Source organism: Eufriesea mexicana, unplaced genomic scaffold (genome assembly GCF_001483705.2).
Source record: "Eufriesea mexicana isolate 0111107269 unplaced genomic scaffold, ASM148370v2 scaffold3737, whole genome shotgun sequence".
Classification (NCBI taxonomy): domain Eukaryota; kingdom Metazoa; phylum Arthropoda; class Insecta; order Hymenoptera; family Apidae; genus Eufriesea; species Eufriesea mexicana.
Window position 1 is genome coordinate 7,474 of NW_016911736.1, and position 17,482 is coordinate 24,955.

General features: G+C 29.3%; 1 protein-coding gene across 1 annotated transcript; it reads left to right on the forward strand.

Moving 5' to 3' along the window:
• The first annotated feature begins 3,507 nt into the window (after positions 1-3,507).
• On the forward strand, positions 3,508-17,482 carry LOC108551131 (thyrotropin-releasing hormone-degrading ectoenzyme). Its single transcript, XM_017905171.1, has 15 exons — positions 3,508-3,517; positions 4,706-5,111; positions 7,016-7,171; positions 7,628-7,939; positions 8,806-8,983; positions 9,062-9,209; positions 9,302-9,383; positions 10,376-10,550; positions 11,151-11,337; positions 12,004-12,281; positions 12,827-13,005; positions 13,152-13,319; positions 16,480-16,620; positions 16,704-16,785; positions 17,318-17,482. The coding sequence occupies exons 1-15, from the start codon at positions 3,508-3,510 to the stop codon at positions 17,480-17,482; spliced, it is 2,667 nt and encodes an 888-aa protein (XP_017760660.1).

A 17,482-nucleotide genomic window follows, 5' to 3' on the forward strand; every position in this document is an offset into this window, starting at 1 on the left:
AAAAGATGAAATATTATATTTATATGAATTCTTGTTATATATTCTTGCAAACATTAAATTTACCTCATCTACAAGTGCTTCTTCGAGTTTAAGCATACTATATATAGATTCTCCAGTAATCTCCATATATTTTACCACCTTCTCCTGTACCTGTGGGATTACCACCTTGTGTATGAAATATACTGTCATCTCAATAACCATCCATACATAATTGTATGAAATTTCTTTATGCCCTTGGAGTTTCTTTTGCCCGTAATTCAAACTCACTGTCACCAACAGTTGTTTTCATTATAACCGAGCTACAACAAATATATTAATTTTATTAATGTGAAATACCTTTAAAATCAAATTTATTAAAATGTATTATTTATTATTGTAATTCAAATTAGAAATTATTTAATATATTAATATAGAAGTTTAGAAAGTAAATATTGTATATCGGTTAAATTTTTAAAAAACAGATACAATTCATTGAAATATTATTAACTAATACTTAGTACTTTACCCTTAGTGGCTGGCACTTGCATATAAATATTACTCATGTCTGTAAGTTTCCTATAATAAAAAAAATCCTTTGTCAATAATATTTCATATTAAATTTTTAGTCATTTATAAATTAGTCAATCAAATGGTTCTTTTCTCGAATAATCATCAGCAAATAAGACATACCTTTATCTCCTTTTAACGTTGGCTTCACTGGCCCAATCAATTCCATGTGCCACAGCCCCATTATTCCTGCTGCTTTTTAAAGTTAAGTTCCAAGTTCCTAGAGATATTTCTACACATTTGTGCCTTAATGCAATATTCACACTCTACATTCGATTTATCTTTAACTTTTATAACTATTACCAAATGCTCATTCTTCATCTCTTCAATGGTCCTCATATTTGTATATGGAAACCATACATCAAACTATGTTGATACATGTGCTGCCTCCTTTCTATTTCCAGATTCCAGATAATAAGCAATTTCTTTCCTCACTGTTTTCATTTGAACTTTTTTCTTGTCTTTATATACCATGGTTCAAGCATTCTGAAACTTAATGCATTCATATTGATCAGTGACTTCGACCACTGATATTAATATTCATACAATACAGGAATACAACATACCTTCCGATCCTACTGTATTCTCTATATCTTGTTGTTATAACAGGCCATCATCTAAATTAATTTTATTTCCTTTTGTGTGCCAATACCATCTCCATTTTCTAAATCTTCATTTTGCCATCAAATATTTCTGTCTTGTATGTCACATGGCTAGCCAAACTAAAATCCGATAGATATATCATACCTTACATATTTCTATTACTGTTTCAATATTTTCGTCGCATAAAAAATAATTAGTGGCATCTAATGACTCTACGCTGGTATTATTACTGTTTCAATATTTTCGTCGCATAAAAAATAATTAGTGGCATCTAATGACTGTATGCTGGTGATATTTCACGAGTTCAATATTTTTCCCCTGTTGTACGTGTCCATCTACTTCAACGGAATATTGTCCTTTTAAAACCAGGCTCTGCTATCACTAATAAAACATAGAAAAACAATGGTTTATATGTTACACTACTTAATTACAACTTAAGGTTATGTTAATACAAAAACTTACATTCTTTTGCTTGATGCAGGTATACCTCCATGGACACAACAATGCTTCTTGCGTTTTCTTGCAATTCTTTTCCCATTTTCTATGCACTCTCCTGTTCTCTTGGAGAAAAATTAACAAATTACTGAATTTCCGTGATTAATACAGGAGCTTTTATCATTGTATTGACACACGTACCATTGCAGATTTCTCGTCTGCCAGGTAAAGAAGCGAATGCTGATTGTCCAATTAAAACCATTCCTTGGGCTGAACTTATTAAAGAATGTAGAAATCGTTATGGGGTTCTCAAGTGAATAAAAACAAGGAAAGAGAATGTATGTTAGTTATTTATGTCATTTTATTGTTTTCTTTATTCCGCCATCACGTAATGTGGTTTCAAGCACTCTCCTGTCGCCATCTGTGTTCATCTTGCTGAACCTGAGGTTCGAGTCCAAACTTAAAGATGGCACTGACTTCAATTTACTAGATTACTAACTCTGGTTATGTGCTCCTGACACTACCTAATAAACCATTTCTGCAGTGGAAAATTCGCAAATTACTCAATATCTGTGATTAATTTATGAACTTTTATAATTGCATCTTAAAGGCAGATCCTTCAAGAACTTTCCAATATACTTTTCGATATAAATTTGTCCCTAATTAATTAATTATTAATAATTGCTCTGCGCAGTGTTTGAATTGTTGTTGAAGATTATCGAAGACGCCATTGGTTTTTCATTAATTACTATCCTTTACGCAATTAATTTATGAAACTTTATGCACTCATTATAAAAACAATGTTCTTGCGAATCTTCTCATATAACTTTTGATCACATTTTGATTCTAGTTTCGTTTAGTATTAAATAAATTGTTTACGGAAATTGAGTAATTAATAATTTTTCACTATCGGAGCCATTCTATCCTTTTCTATCCCCTCTCTGTCCTTGTTTATCACGTGACCAGCACTTCGTCGACCTCCTTGTGCATTCTATATTCCTATCACTTTCTTGATTTTTGAGCCCAAATCATAGATGGTGCTGATCGCAGGCGGTAAAATTTGTATTTATTCGGCAGTAGAAAATTAATAAATTTCCAAGTTTCTGTAATTAATTTATGAATATTTATAGCTACACGGCAAAGTTGGAATTATAGGCAACATTCTTATACAATGTTTAATTTAATAATTAGTTACTAGTAAATAAGATTGCTATAAAAAAGTGTTTTTCTGGCATAATATTCTTATTATTTTGTAACAAATATATACTAGCATAAAAAAGCGTAAAAAATAAATTTTTTATTAAGAAATTTTATTTACAATTTTTTATTTACAATGTTTTCATATTTGAAAAATGAATACAAAATAGAAAATAGATTGAAAAAAACTGCTTTATAGGAATTCTTGACTGTCGCCGCTACGTCACCACGCCACTTTGACAGTGGTAGAAATAAATCTATAATTAACTTAGTAATAAAACTTTAATCATAAATATCTCAAAAACTACTGAGTAGTTGCTCTTATAATGATATATTTTCTTAAACTGCCTGATAAGATCTATAAACTTATAAAATTTGAACCAAATCGGTGACCCGATTTGACTTACACTGTTCTTGTTAAACTGAACTATTTGACTGACTTGCACTTCTTACACACTCTGACTCGCCTGCGCCCTTGCACCCTTATTTAAACCATTCATTCTGTCCCTTTTCACACTTAGGCTTTCCTTTCCAGTCATGCCTCTTTCCCCGCAATCACGTTGGACTAGCTACTTAAAACACACTCCGCACTCATAAACTAACTTCCGCTCGTCTATCGCATTAGGCTCTGACATACACATCCATTCGATCCTCTTGCGTGGTCACCTTTGTTCTAAAATATATAATATATATTAATGTAAAAATAAATTATGTCAGTAAGAAAGAATGTCACAGGGTACGTTTCTTCTTGACAACTAACCCAGGATTTTTAGGTTTTCTTCCTTAGTTGGAAAAACTCTGCCACTACATCTAGACTCTTTCAGGCCACGTCATAAATTTCTTATGTTCGTTCCAACAACTGTCATAATTTTTTTCTAATTACTGTAAAAGGCTATATGGAACTTATTTGTTGCATTTAATCTTGTTGTTAACTGTCTCAACTTTTATTCTAATTACTGCAAAATCCTTTATCGAAATTTATTGTCAATTTGAAAATTATTACAAGTTATATTATTGAAAAAAATCTACGAGTGCAGAGATTCAATTTGGTAATGTTATTTTAATATCTTTACCAGTTTTAATTTATTTATAAAAATATCGCGGTTAAAATACGTAAATTCATCGTTCCGTGAATTTTGTAACGTAATAATTTCGTTACATATTGGGATACAAATTTTTTATGTTTTTATTGGAGTCAGTTACAGATATTTCATTTCTTCGAATCGTTTTTATTTTTAACGAATATCGAGTACAATTAAAAAATACATTGTTAACTATTTTTATATCAAAGAACGTATAACAGAGAAGGATATTTAAATTGTTATTGCGTTACTTCTATTGAAAAATATCAGCTTCATTTATTTTATTTTATTTTATTTTTTCATTAAATTTCTGGACTTAATATCGAAAATGTAATTACTACATTTTTAATTTAGTAATTTTATCTTTTTGATTCTCATACGTTATTCTCACACAAAGGTATCGGTTTTTCTGTTTTATTTCATCCCAATTTTCATTAAATTTCTACATTTACGATATAAAATTTAATTACGAAATTTCGTATTATATTATTTTATTGTATTTCTTATTACGTCCTTCTCAAATAAAAATATCGTCTATTTTATTTCCTTTATCAAGTTTCCAAAATTACTATATAAATTACTATAAAACTATAACTTTAATTACTAGATTTTTGTATTAAAAGTTAGTTAAAAGTTGTTTTACTTTAATTTTACTTTCTACTTCGCGGAGTTTTGATTATATTTCAATATATCTGTAATATTTACTCTGTTATACAAATATATTTAATCTTCGGTAATTTTATTACAAGAAAAAGTATTAAAATATATCCTGAATATAAAGCGTAAAGATTAAATTCTATAATAAATTCATGCATGCATACAAGTAACTCATTTATTTCCAGTTCCCCGCACCGTGTATTCCATAGAAAATGACGTTATGGTAACATTGACGGAAAATGAGGCAGTGCTGTTCGAAAAGAATAAATTTCCAACGGACGACATGTCGTCTGTTGAAAGATCCAAGGTTTCTTTGGTAAATTACGCTTCGATTTCCAACACTGACCAAGTTAGAGGTTCAAACGTGGATAATAAACAATTGGGATCTACAACGCATGATGGATCTTCAGAAAATGATTTATCGAATATCCGGATTACGGAATACAATGTGGACGAGGATAAAGAACTTCACACGATCCTCCTGGAATCTCGGATACAACGAGGACTCTATTCATTGGAAATCGAATACGAGACCATAATCGATGAAAATGTATTTTTTATTGGAAATTACAGCACGTCTGGCGAGAAAAAGTAAGTTTTACATGCACGTTGTTCTTATTTCTTTAAATATCATCTATTTATTAATTTTAAGTAGTTTTCTACTACTTTAAAATTTTTATATCTTTTTTATGAAGAGTTTTACGTTGCCGAGAGTAGTATGAAATATTCTAATAAATATATAGCAATGCCTGAAAAATACAAAAAGGTTCCGATTTCTTAAGAATTGCAGATCAAAGAAAATGATATTTTTCAAATTGTCTTCTCATATAAAATTGACATAATATTTTCTAAAACATATTTTTCTTAAACCTTCATAATTAGTAAATATAGCAATGTCTGAAAAATACAAAAAGTTTCCGGGTTCTTAAGAACTGTAGATCAAAGAAAATAATATTTTTCAAATCTTCTTATCATATAAAATCGATATAATATTTTTTAAAATATATTTATATGTTTATAAATAGATAATTCAATAAGGATGTACTTACACTATAAAGAAATAAAATAATAATCAAATGGAATAAAATTTACAATAAATGTGTATGTACATAGATATATATTTTATTTGTCAAGTCGCATAGTTCATTCTGAACCACCCTGTATATAATGTATAATAATTATACATTGCAGTGTGTAATTTATATGTTCTATACATATATAATATACATACATAATACATACGGAATTCATACGTAATATATATAGTATTGTTTGTGATATAAAAGTATATACTATATATATATGTATGTATGGTATGTGTATATGATATTTGCATTATAATATATGTGATATAAATGTCTATTTCTTATACATTTTTCGAAAATTTATATGTATATACATTCTTCGAAATGAAAGGGTAAAGAAGTTCAATAGCCAGCGAGCTAGGAGTAGAGATCAATGGGAGGGTCAGACCCTAAGGGGGTAGAAGAATCCTGAGTGTACAGAGTATACGGAAATTATGTCACGGCTATGGCAGTAGATTCTGTACTTTTGAAGATGTATTGAGAAGAAGCACTATGTCGGTTGCGATTAGATTTTCTTATTTATTCATATTTGCAATTTACAGAGCAGAAATGTAGTTTCTATACTCATAAATATAATTTCATTCCCGGAAATAAGACTTTCTAGTGGATTTGATTTTCAGATTGAAAGATTTTACAATTAGCCAAGACTTTTACAGAAACATATTAAGTATACGTATTAATAAGATTAATTAGGTTAAAAAGAATCACTTATGTCTTTAGAAATTGTACATTTATTATGTATCATTTATAGATCTTGAGATTTAAAAATCTTTGAAGCGTTTTCACATAAAATAGAATTTTTTCTGAAAATTTTGGAATATAGTCAGTCACACTTTATGGGAAAATAATTTTTAAATTCTATGTCCGCTGGAATATACCAAAGATATTAATTATTATAACATCATGTCACTGTTTTCTTATAAAATTTTATTTTTTAAATTATTTGCCACTCTTCAACATCAGAGTCATTGAACCAGCCAAAATGATTGCTTTCAACATTAATCGATACTATTTATAATTCATTACAATTGAAAAGCAGTTAATTACACGTTAAACCTCTTCATATATCAGTTAATACAAAACTACCAACCTGTAATGAACATTTAAATATATTATGCACAAATGATAATAATATTTATCGCTACGTTAAAAACAAATAACTATAACATAATTAGTTTCCACTCAAATAAAAGTTTGCGTTAATTTTGTTGAAAATAGCTAGTTTTTGGAGATTATAAAAATAAAACACGTGAAACTTAATTCTAGTGTAAAATAACTCAAAGTAGCAGTGTAAAATAAGGAATGAATATTACGAATTATATGAATCTTTCATGATCTTTGGTATTGGAAAGATTTGCAAGCAAAAGTGGTTTCAGAAACTGTATACGATATTCGGTGTTTTCATGTCAGATGGCTAATGGGCACGAAATTGAAACGTTCCGGTGCTCGTTGTCTCTTCCCGGTTTTCGACGATACGGTACACAAGTCGGTTTTCTCCGTATTCGTGGCACGTCCCAAAGAAATGACAGTCCTCTCGAATATGCCCCCCAGGAGTTTATGGGATGCGTAAGTAATTCATGCCATGTCTTTCCGCAAGACCCACTTTTCAATGAAACTGATCGTGTCTGAGGACACATCGAAGCTGAATCTCCGTTCCATTTCGGATATTTCGCTTCATTCATAATTTCACTCCATCTTTTTACTTTGATACTAGAAAATTTTCAAGAAATTAAAAAAATTGCGACAGTTTTCTCTTAAAATTCTTTTCATCGTATATGAATCGTAGAATATTTAAACCGAACAATTCTGATAATTCTATACTATACATGCATATATTTATTTCCACGTTTATCATAAAATTGGTCAGTTCTACAAATCGAGAAGCAGAGAAGAACGACGTAGCGAAAATTTGTATCGAGATTTACGAATATCCTGTGTGCTTTTTAATTGAGGGGAGAATAAAGAAAGGGGAAAAGGAGGAGGAAAATAAATACCAGTATAATCGTGCTTTATTGTTTCAAGCTGGAACAATTCAATGATAGTCGACAGATTCGACGATTCTCCGCCTCTGTCACCGCATAATTTCGCTTTCGTTATGGGCCATGTGGAGAGTATGAAGACGACAATTGTAGGGGACACCGAAATGGTAGCGACGTTCTGGTCCAATTCGAACAGAAGCTCAGAAGAGATTTATCTGTTTGACAAACTCAGCCAAGTCGTTATTAATTTGATCGACGTCTTTTTTATGTCTTATCCCTTGCCTAAGTTGGATCTAGTAGGCTTGCCTCCGGGGATCGACGAGAACATGGGTAGTCCAGGATTAATTATGATGAAGTAAGAGTCATTATTACTTTTCGCTAATAGATGTGCTTTACGTTACGTTTGATTTATAATTAAGTACAGCAATAATAAATATTATAATGGTAATAAATACAATAATAACAATAAACTTCATAATCACATAATAATAGTAAACATAATAATTATATAATCATAACAATAATAATACTAACAATAAATATTAAAACAATAAGTAATAAGACCTAGAATGAGCTTATTTAATACAATGCAAAAAATATAATAATAATAAGCATACTAATTAGACAACAACAACGACGACGACAATAATGACAGCAGCAATAACAATAATAACAACTACTATGTCGACAACAACAGCAACAGCAATAACAACAATAATGATAACAACGACGACAGCAACAATACTAATAACAGCGACCACAACAACAATAACAATAACAACGACGGTGGCGATGGCAACAACAACGATAATAAATAAGAATCAAAACCAGTTTATTTGTACTATTGTACTATTTGCACTATTGTATTATCCGAATTTTTTCCAATCACTTCATCGTATCTTACTATAACCCTTTGCACTCGAAATTGCACTCGTCATTTAATAAAATTCTAAAGATCGACATAAATTGACATATTGAATTTAAAATAACGTAACAATGCGTAAAATATTGAAATAAAACAATTCTACATGTTAATTTACACAGATCGCCCACTTTATATCAAAGAATCTTCGAAACTCTGTTTTTCTCTACCGAGTGCAAAGAGTTAATCTCCAAGTCCATTTCTACAACATCCCCTAAACTGTTCACTCCCTAGAACCTCTCATCGACAGATCTGATCCGAGCTCGTACGATCTAATCCATACTGTCCAAATTTTTCAGGCAATCGTTGTTCTACGCCACTAACAGCTCCCCTATAGTAACAAGGCACAACGCTCTGAAGGTCCTGGCTACCCTGATAGGCCAGCAGTGGCTCGACGAGTTTATGAACGCGAACCGGACAGACGCGTGGTTCTTCGAGAGTCTGTTGATTTACATCGGACACGAGATCGTTCGGAAGGCAAGCAACTGAATTCGCGTAGAAACCGTGGAAACGAAGACAACGTCGTAAACCGTTGTAATAAAATTCCATTTTCAGATAGACTCGTCATCCAACTCGAGCGACTCTTTCATCATCGATGTTCAGCTACGACTGCTGGAGATAGACGGTTACAGCATCTCAAGGCCCCTCCACGAGAATGTCAATTATCGTCTGTTGCAGTCTCTTAACGACGAACACGCGAAAGGTAAACCGGTAATCCAGCTTATCGTTAGTCTTAGGTTTCAGGATATCGCTGGTGGGCGAAAATGTTTTTGCATTTTTAATTGCTTCTTGTAGGTGCATGTCTGATACGCATGTTGCATGGTGCGATAAGTGATACCGCCTTTAGGAACAGCTACAAGAAACTGATAACCAGGTGGTGGGTATATTATTCGCGAGAAAATGTTTTGTGCCTACAATGGCGTACTGCTTCAACGGCCACCGTTTTAATTAATCGCCATTTCATAAGAATTGACACCCGAGAAACTTGGAAATTAAGTTGCGACGATAATCGACCCGTCTACATATTAATTGTGATTAATCGCCTATTGCAGGATTATTAAGATTTATTCTCTTCTGTTTTTCTTTTTTTTTTTTTTTCTATTTGTCTCTTTTTCTTTTTTATATTCCTGCATGGTGTATTATGGCACCACTGTGCTTTTTTTCTTGTTGATATCTAGTGTGTACGTGTTAGAAAGTATTTAGAGATATATGTATATCTCCAAATACGAGAGATATACGTAGGATGTATATATTAATCCTTTGCAATCCGAAAATTCTTTGGTGAAATTGTCTGTGTACCTCGGTATATTAGTATAGTGAAATGTAATAAAAACTTTCTGAGACCATAAATTTTATTTTAGGAAGAGAGAAAGTTCTAAATTTCTCTGTCCAATGAAAAATTCCACTTTTTATCATAATTTGTCCATTTATTTTTTATTTTTATATAAAACCAAATAACAATTCAACCATTACCAATTGCCATAATCAACACGATGATGGAACCAATAGTTAACTAACAAAGAATTAATATATTGTATATAAATATATACTTAGGAAATACCTTTCGTTGATCTGTGTAATAAGTCATAAGGCTTATTTTGTATAATTACGGTAATCGAATATGTGATCATTTCATCTTTAGTTTTTCAATCGGTGTCCTAAGTTATTTTGTAGTCAAGGGTTCCATTAGATAATAGAATTCAAAATTGACAAGAAAATATTGAACTTGACAGGATCTATTTAATAATTACAAATATTAGATACATTTAAGGTATCGATAATCCTAGTGACGAATTAATTTACCGTTTCGAGATAATTGGTTAATTAATAAGTTTTAATATAATAAGGGAAGTTTTATTATTTAATCAGGAAGTACAACAGCACGGATGTAGCTGATTTCATGAATATTCTGGAGGAAGAAGCGACTGAACTTCCGTCTGGATTTTCATTGAAAGAAACGATGAATTCTTGGATCTCGCAAGGTGGATATCCACTTGTAACTGTAATAAGAAATTACGAAGAGGAATCTGCCATCATTTATCAGGTAACTGTATTTTCAATAATGTCACTTTTACATTAGTCAATTTTTACGGTTGTTTGATTTTTAAGAATTCATAGAATAAATAAGTTTGAATATAATAACAATAATTTTAATAATGTTTTGCATTAGAGTTTATTATTATACGATCTTTAAGAATTTATAGAATAAATAATAGGCGGAAGCGTGGTAGAGAATTTCTATAAATTTCAAAATAAATATATAAAGAGATCAAATATTATATTATTGTTAGAAAATGTGAGATTTTATATAGCAATATTAGTACAGAATCTATGTATTGATAATTATGCATAATAATATATAATTTCTTTTATAGCAATCCGAAAATCATTACATACACACGATTGGAAAAGATAATAGTGAAACGCACTATAAAATTGTAATATTAAATATAACTGTATAGTTTTCAATTCAAATTGTCTTAGGAGAAAAGAAAAGAAAAATTAAAAAGTGTAAATTAGATTCTATGTTAATATTGTTAAATATTATAATGCTACTAGCTATAGTACCTACACCATAAAAGTGGGATTTAATTTATTATCTTTAATAAGATGAAAGAAATTAGTGTTGAATTAATTGTTTTAGGAACAATTTGCACTCGATAGGCCTCAAGAAAGTGTGTCCAAATTTTTGTATATTCCGCTAAATTTTATGAACAAAAATGGCAATTGGTCGTCTCCAACAAAAATATGGTTCCCAGCTCATCCTAAGATCACTTTGTATGATGTTGGTTGCAATGAATCTTGGGTACTTTTCAATGTAAACAAGACTGGTAAGTGCCAAATTATATTCATTATACTAATTATATTTGCTGAAATAATGACACTGTATATAATTATTGAATATTCAAATGCTAAATAGTACTAACAATTTTATATCTTCGCCCTTGTAATTTTCTCGATAATTCTCGATAATTTTCTTTTTCAAAAATATTTTAATTGAACTGTTTTATTGATAATTTGTAAGAACACATCGGTACACAGTATCAATATGAGTATTACAATTAAGCATTGCTGTTTGGTATTAAATTTAAAATATCTTCTAAAGTATCGATTCCTTGCCATATATAGTTTATTATATTTTAGGTAGAATTGCAAATTACATTAATTTGTACCAATAGTTGTATATTTTTTTTTAATTATATATTTATTAAAATAATATACAAAATATGAAATACATAATGCATTAAAAAAAAAAATAATTTTATTTAAGAAAATAAAATTAAACTTCATCTGTCCTCCACGTATACATTGTAATTACAGAAAGTTTATTCGCATCAAATTATGTAGCTCTGAAGCAGTTGAACTTGGTTGAAACATACCTGAAGTATTTTTTAATTATATGCATATGTATTTCTTACATATCTTTTTCATTTTCTCACCTCGTAATAAAAAACATCTTGCAAAGTAATGCAAAGCAATTATTAATATTATTCAAGGTTATTATCGAGTGCATTACGACGAAAGAAATTGGATGCTGTTAAAATTGGCACTGAGGGAAAATCCCGAGTTGTTTCCGCCCGAAACGAGAGCATCACTTATAGACGACATTTTTAGCCTAACTGCCATAGGCTTGATGAAATACGAGACTACCTTTGACTTTATTAAATATATGCAAATGAAGGAGAGGCATTATCTACCTTGGGCCGCGTTTATGCGACACATGTTCAAGATAAACAGGCTTTTATACGAAACTCCGATCTTCACTGATTTTCAAGTGAGTAATATTACCGATTTATTTACATAATACATCGTATAATATTTATAATACATAACAGTTAAATATGTATAATATTTTAACTATAATTTTGTGTATACTGTTTTACGTAAATATTAATTAATTAAATATATTTTATTTCTTCAACGATTTGCAAGTGAATAACATAATTGTAACGTGATAAAAACCTATAACCATATGTCTGTAATGTAATCAAATAATTTATAATATTTTAATTATATTAATTATATTAGAAATAAGTTTTAATATCATTTAATAATACAGTTCAAGTTATATTAATAATACGGCTAAATATAAATAATTAGTTTCAATTGTATTAATTATATAACAAAGGAATTTATGATATATTTAAAATTGCAGCTTTAAATTACATATGTTTTGCATCAAAGAATCTATTACAATTTTCTCAGTGTAATAATTAGACTTTTCTTTTTTAAAGAGGAAATTCAGTAGCACAAAGTTAAGATCTATGTTAAGAAATTAATTCATTACGTACTCATACTTATGTTTCTATAAAATTTTAGGAATTTATAGCGAGATTCGTATCTCCATTGTACAGCGAAGTGGGATCAATGGTGGAGGAAGGGTCACACCTGACAATGATTGCTATAGAACTAGCATGCGAATTTGAGCATGTTGAGTGCTTAAACTGGTCGAAAAATGCATTCCAAAACGCTATGAGCCATAATGAAACCCATGAAATGTAAGTTTCGATGTCATTACGATTTCGATATAATTATACTGTACATATGTATACTTTCGAGTATAATTATAATTGTTTATTTAAATTTCTAACTTTTTGTCATTTCAAATTTTTCGAGGATGTTACTGCGAATTGAATTGTTACAGTGTCCCTTCTTACATCCGTGGAACGTTGTATTGTACTATCGCGCGTTATGGCAGCCGAAAGGAATGGAATTACTTCACGGAAAAAGTAACGTTCACCGAAGATGAGGAGGAAAGAAAACGTCTGTTATCATCCTTCGCTTGCTTCCAGGCTCCTTGGATTTTACAATCGTAAGTGAAATCGTTTTGCAGTGATCTACCCTTTGTATCGGTATCATGTGCTTCCATGTATCTTTTCTGCAATTTTTGCGTTTTCATTACGTAATTGAACCCACGTTTTAAAGTATCTTATCATTTACTTCATATAATTTTAACTTCTTTTACACCTTAATATCGTATGCCTTAATTTCTTCATTTATTTTTAATATTGCTACTCCTTTTATTTATTTTTTATTTATTTATTTTTTATATTCAGAAGTTTATAACATATTTATGAAAAAATATTAGTGTTTATAAATATTTTTTCCATAGTACTTTCATACTTGTTTTTTCTATAAATATTTCCATAAATATTTTTTACATACTTGTGTATATTTGTATATGTATAGTTTGATGTTTATATTGTAGATGTAATTACAATAATTTTTTAAAGGTGATTTGTAACGTAGTTAGTAGAAGGTACGAATTTATAATATTATGTGTACTTTCTATATATTATGCCAAATACATGAAATTTGAATATCTGTCAAATTTATTTTATAAATTTTTAAAACTATTAACTGATATTAATTTCTGTCAATTAGTTTCAATTGTATTAATTATATAACAAAGGAATTTATGATATATTTAAAATTGCAGCTTTAAATTACATATGTTTTGCATCAAAGAATCTATTACAATTTTCTCAGTGTAATAATTAGACTTTTCTTTTTTAAAGAGGAAATTCAGTAGCACAAAGTTAAGATCTATGTTAAGAAATTAATTCATTACGTACTCATACTTATGTTTCTATAAAATTTTAGGAATTTATAGCGAGATTCGTATCTCCATTGTACAGCGAAGTGGGATCAATGGTGGAGGAAGGGTCACACCTGACAATGATTGCTATAGAACTAGCATGCGAATTTGAGCATGTTGAGTGCTTAAACTGGTCGAAAAATGCATTCCAAAACGCTATGAGCCATAATGAAACCCATGAAATGTAAGTTTCGATGTCATTACGATTTCGATATAATTATACTGTACATATGTATACTTTCGAGTATAATTATAATTGTTTATTTAAATTTCTAACTTTTTGTCATTTCAAATTTTTCGAGGATGTTACTGCGAATTGAATTGTTACAGTGTCCCTTCTTACATCCGTGGAACGTTGTATTGTACTATCGCGCGTTATGGCAGCCGAAAGGAATGGAATTACTTCACGGAAAAAGTAACGTTCACCGAAGATGAGGAGGAAAGAAAACGTCTGTTATCATCCTTCGCTTGCTTCCAGGCTCCTTGGATTTTACAATCGTAAGTGAAATCGTTTTGCAGTGATCTACCCTTTGTATCGGTATCATGTGCTTCCATGTATCTTTTCTGCAATTTTTGCGTTTTCATTACGTAATTGAACCCACGTTTTAAAGTATCTTATCATTTACTTCATATAATTTTAACTTCTTTTACACCTTAATATCGTATGCCTTAATTTCTTCATTTATTTTTAATATTGTTATTCCTTTTATTTATTTTTTATTTATTTATTTTTTATATTCAGAAGTTTATAACATATTTATGAAAAAATATTAGTGTTTATAAATATTTTTTCCATAGTACTTTCATACTTGTTTTTTCTATAAATATTTCCATAAATATTTTTTACATACTTGTGTATATTTGTATATGTATAGTTTGATGTTTATATTGTAGATGTAATTACAATAATTTTTTAAAGGTGATTTGCAACGTAGTTAGTAGAAGGTACGAATTTATAATATTATGTGTACTTTCTATATATTATGCCAAATACATGAAATTTGAATATCTGTCAAATTTATTTTATAAATTTTTAAAACTATTAACTGATATTAATTTCTGTCTTCAGTTATCTTTTCTACTTTGTATATTATACTAACTTATATACTATACTAACTTAGTTTACCTTTAAAAAGTTATAAAAATGACACGTAATATAAATTTCATTTATCAAGTTTAAGTTATCTTTAGATATATCTATGAAAAATTAATAATTTTCCAAGATATTTTATTTTCATATAATTATTAATTTCAGTTACGTTTTCAAGGAAGTTCACGAGCTTGTTTCATGATTTCACCTAGTAGGATAATTTTATAAAAATCGATAAATTATATTCTTCGATCTTATTATATTTGATTAATTTTTAAATTAATCTCTAATATATCAAATGTTTTAAAAATTTCACTGTAAAATTCTACGAGCTGTTAAAATGAGTACACTTTACGCTCTCTAACAACGAGTAGAAAAAAGTGGTGAAATCCAGAAGGGTTCGTAAAATCGAGGTGGTGTAAGGGAATATTCCACTTTATTTTGGAGAGCTTTTTCGAACTTTTATTGCTACACGTGAACGTACGTTGCTTCTATAGAGGACACTTCATTGTATTTTTGAAACTTTCACGCTTATATTACAAAATAGTATTAAATTATTAACATTAAGGAAAGGAAATCATTCGATATATTTAATAGAAAATATTCAATTGCTTTCAAACACTGTGGTATCTCATGAATTTTTATTATTTTATTTTTTAATACCGAATGCAATATTTCTCTTGAAAGCTAGATATTAGTAACAGTTACTGAAAAAGTAAATTATATAAAGCACACTTGATTTATTTTCTGTAGATAAAATTCATTTATTTATTGTTTTAAATTTATCTTTGATTTAGAGAACGTTGTTACGTTAAGTCAATAGCAGTAATACTAAATACAATTTCTTGGTAGAATAAAAAATTAATAGTTCTTAATAAGTATTAAGTTTCAAAAATAAAAGAGACCTGAAATTAAAGAGAGAAATTAATAAGTAATAAAATAGGTAATACAGTTTATCATCATTAACATATTAAAATGACAATTATAACAGCTTTTGAGTACAACATTCGATTACTATAATTTAATGTAATCACATTTCATATAATTCTACATTTAAAAATATACATAAATGAAACTGATATCTTTGCATCAAATTAATATAGTAGAAGATACTTGTATATTTTTATAAAAATTGATATAGACTAATTTTCAGAAATATATTTATAAATCACGAGACATTTAAAATTTTATACATGTCTATGAAATGGACATTTTCGAAATTTTGAAAAGTGCACAGTTTTCAACGTGACTTGTGACACTGTTTGTATTTCTCTTCGACAACAGCATCCTGAGCGAGATACTTCACGAAGAACGATTCCAAGAGGATGAAATATCAGTGATTTTAAAAGCATTTCCACAAAATCCAGCCGCGGCGCAAGTTGCATCGCGATTCGTTCGTGCAAATTGGCAGGAAATTGCGCAGAGGTACCTTAAATACTTTTGTAAAAGATTCTGCGTGAAAGAAGAAATATGGTAATAAAATTCACCCCTCTTCGACTTTGATTTAGATTCTCTGGATCTTATTCGGTACTCAAATCTTTCGTGTTGTCTATGGTAAATGGTCTAACCACGGAACAGGATTTGGAAGACGTAAGAAATTATTAATCATTCATTATTTTACATATATTTAATACTGTAGTACTTTGTTCAGCATTTCAGTATTTAACCCTTTGCACTGGAGAGGCGCCTCTTAGTCGCCATTTAATCAGATTCTAAAGATGGACGTTAATTAATATATCAAATTTACAATTACCCAACGATGCTTGAAATATCGAAGCAATATAATTTTACGTCCTAATTTACATACGATTTCTTATTTGCCGTTTTAAAAATGTCGTCGACTTTATGTCAGAAAGTCTTCGAATTACTATTTTTCTCTAACGAAAAATTCGCCGAGTGCAAAGGGTTAATATTTAGTATTTTATGCTTAATATTTCAGTATTTATTATTTTATACCTTATATCTTAGAATTAAAAATTTTATATTATATATTTAAATATTTATTATTTTATATTTTAATTATATCTCAGTATCTCGTATTTTATATATTAGAATTTATTGTTAATATTTTGTGCTTCATATTTCGGTATGTGATATTTTGCATTTTTAAATTATTTCACAGCTTCAAATATTCAGGGAGAGCAACTACGATAGCATGAAGGGCACAAGGTATGCTGCTGCCCTTGTCGAGGCAAATGGAAACTTCGTGACAGCATGGTTGAAGAATTCTTTACCTCAGATCGAAAGTATACTAAAGGAAGAAGTGCAAAATTCTTCAGTTTCATGA

What these genes read in the sequence shown, in the direction of transcription:
- LOC108551131 (XM_017905171.1), top strand. An exon ending in CCAGGATTAATTATGATGAA is followed by an intron (nt 7,940 to 8,805) that starts GTAAGAGTCATT and finishes CAAATTTTTCAG; the next exon opens with GCAATCGTTGTTCTACGCCA. An exon ending in CATAATGAAACCCATGAAAT is followed by an intron (nt 13,006 to 13,151) that starts GTAAGTTTCGAT and finishes GAATTGTTACAG; the next exon opens with TGTCCCTTCTTACATCCGTG.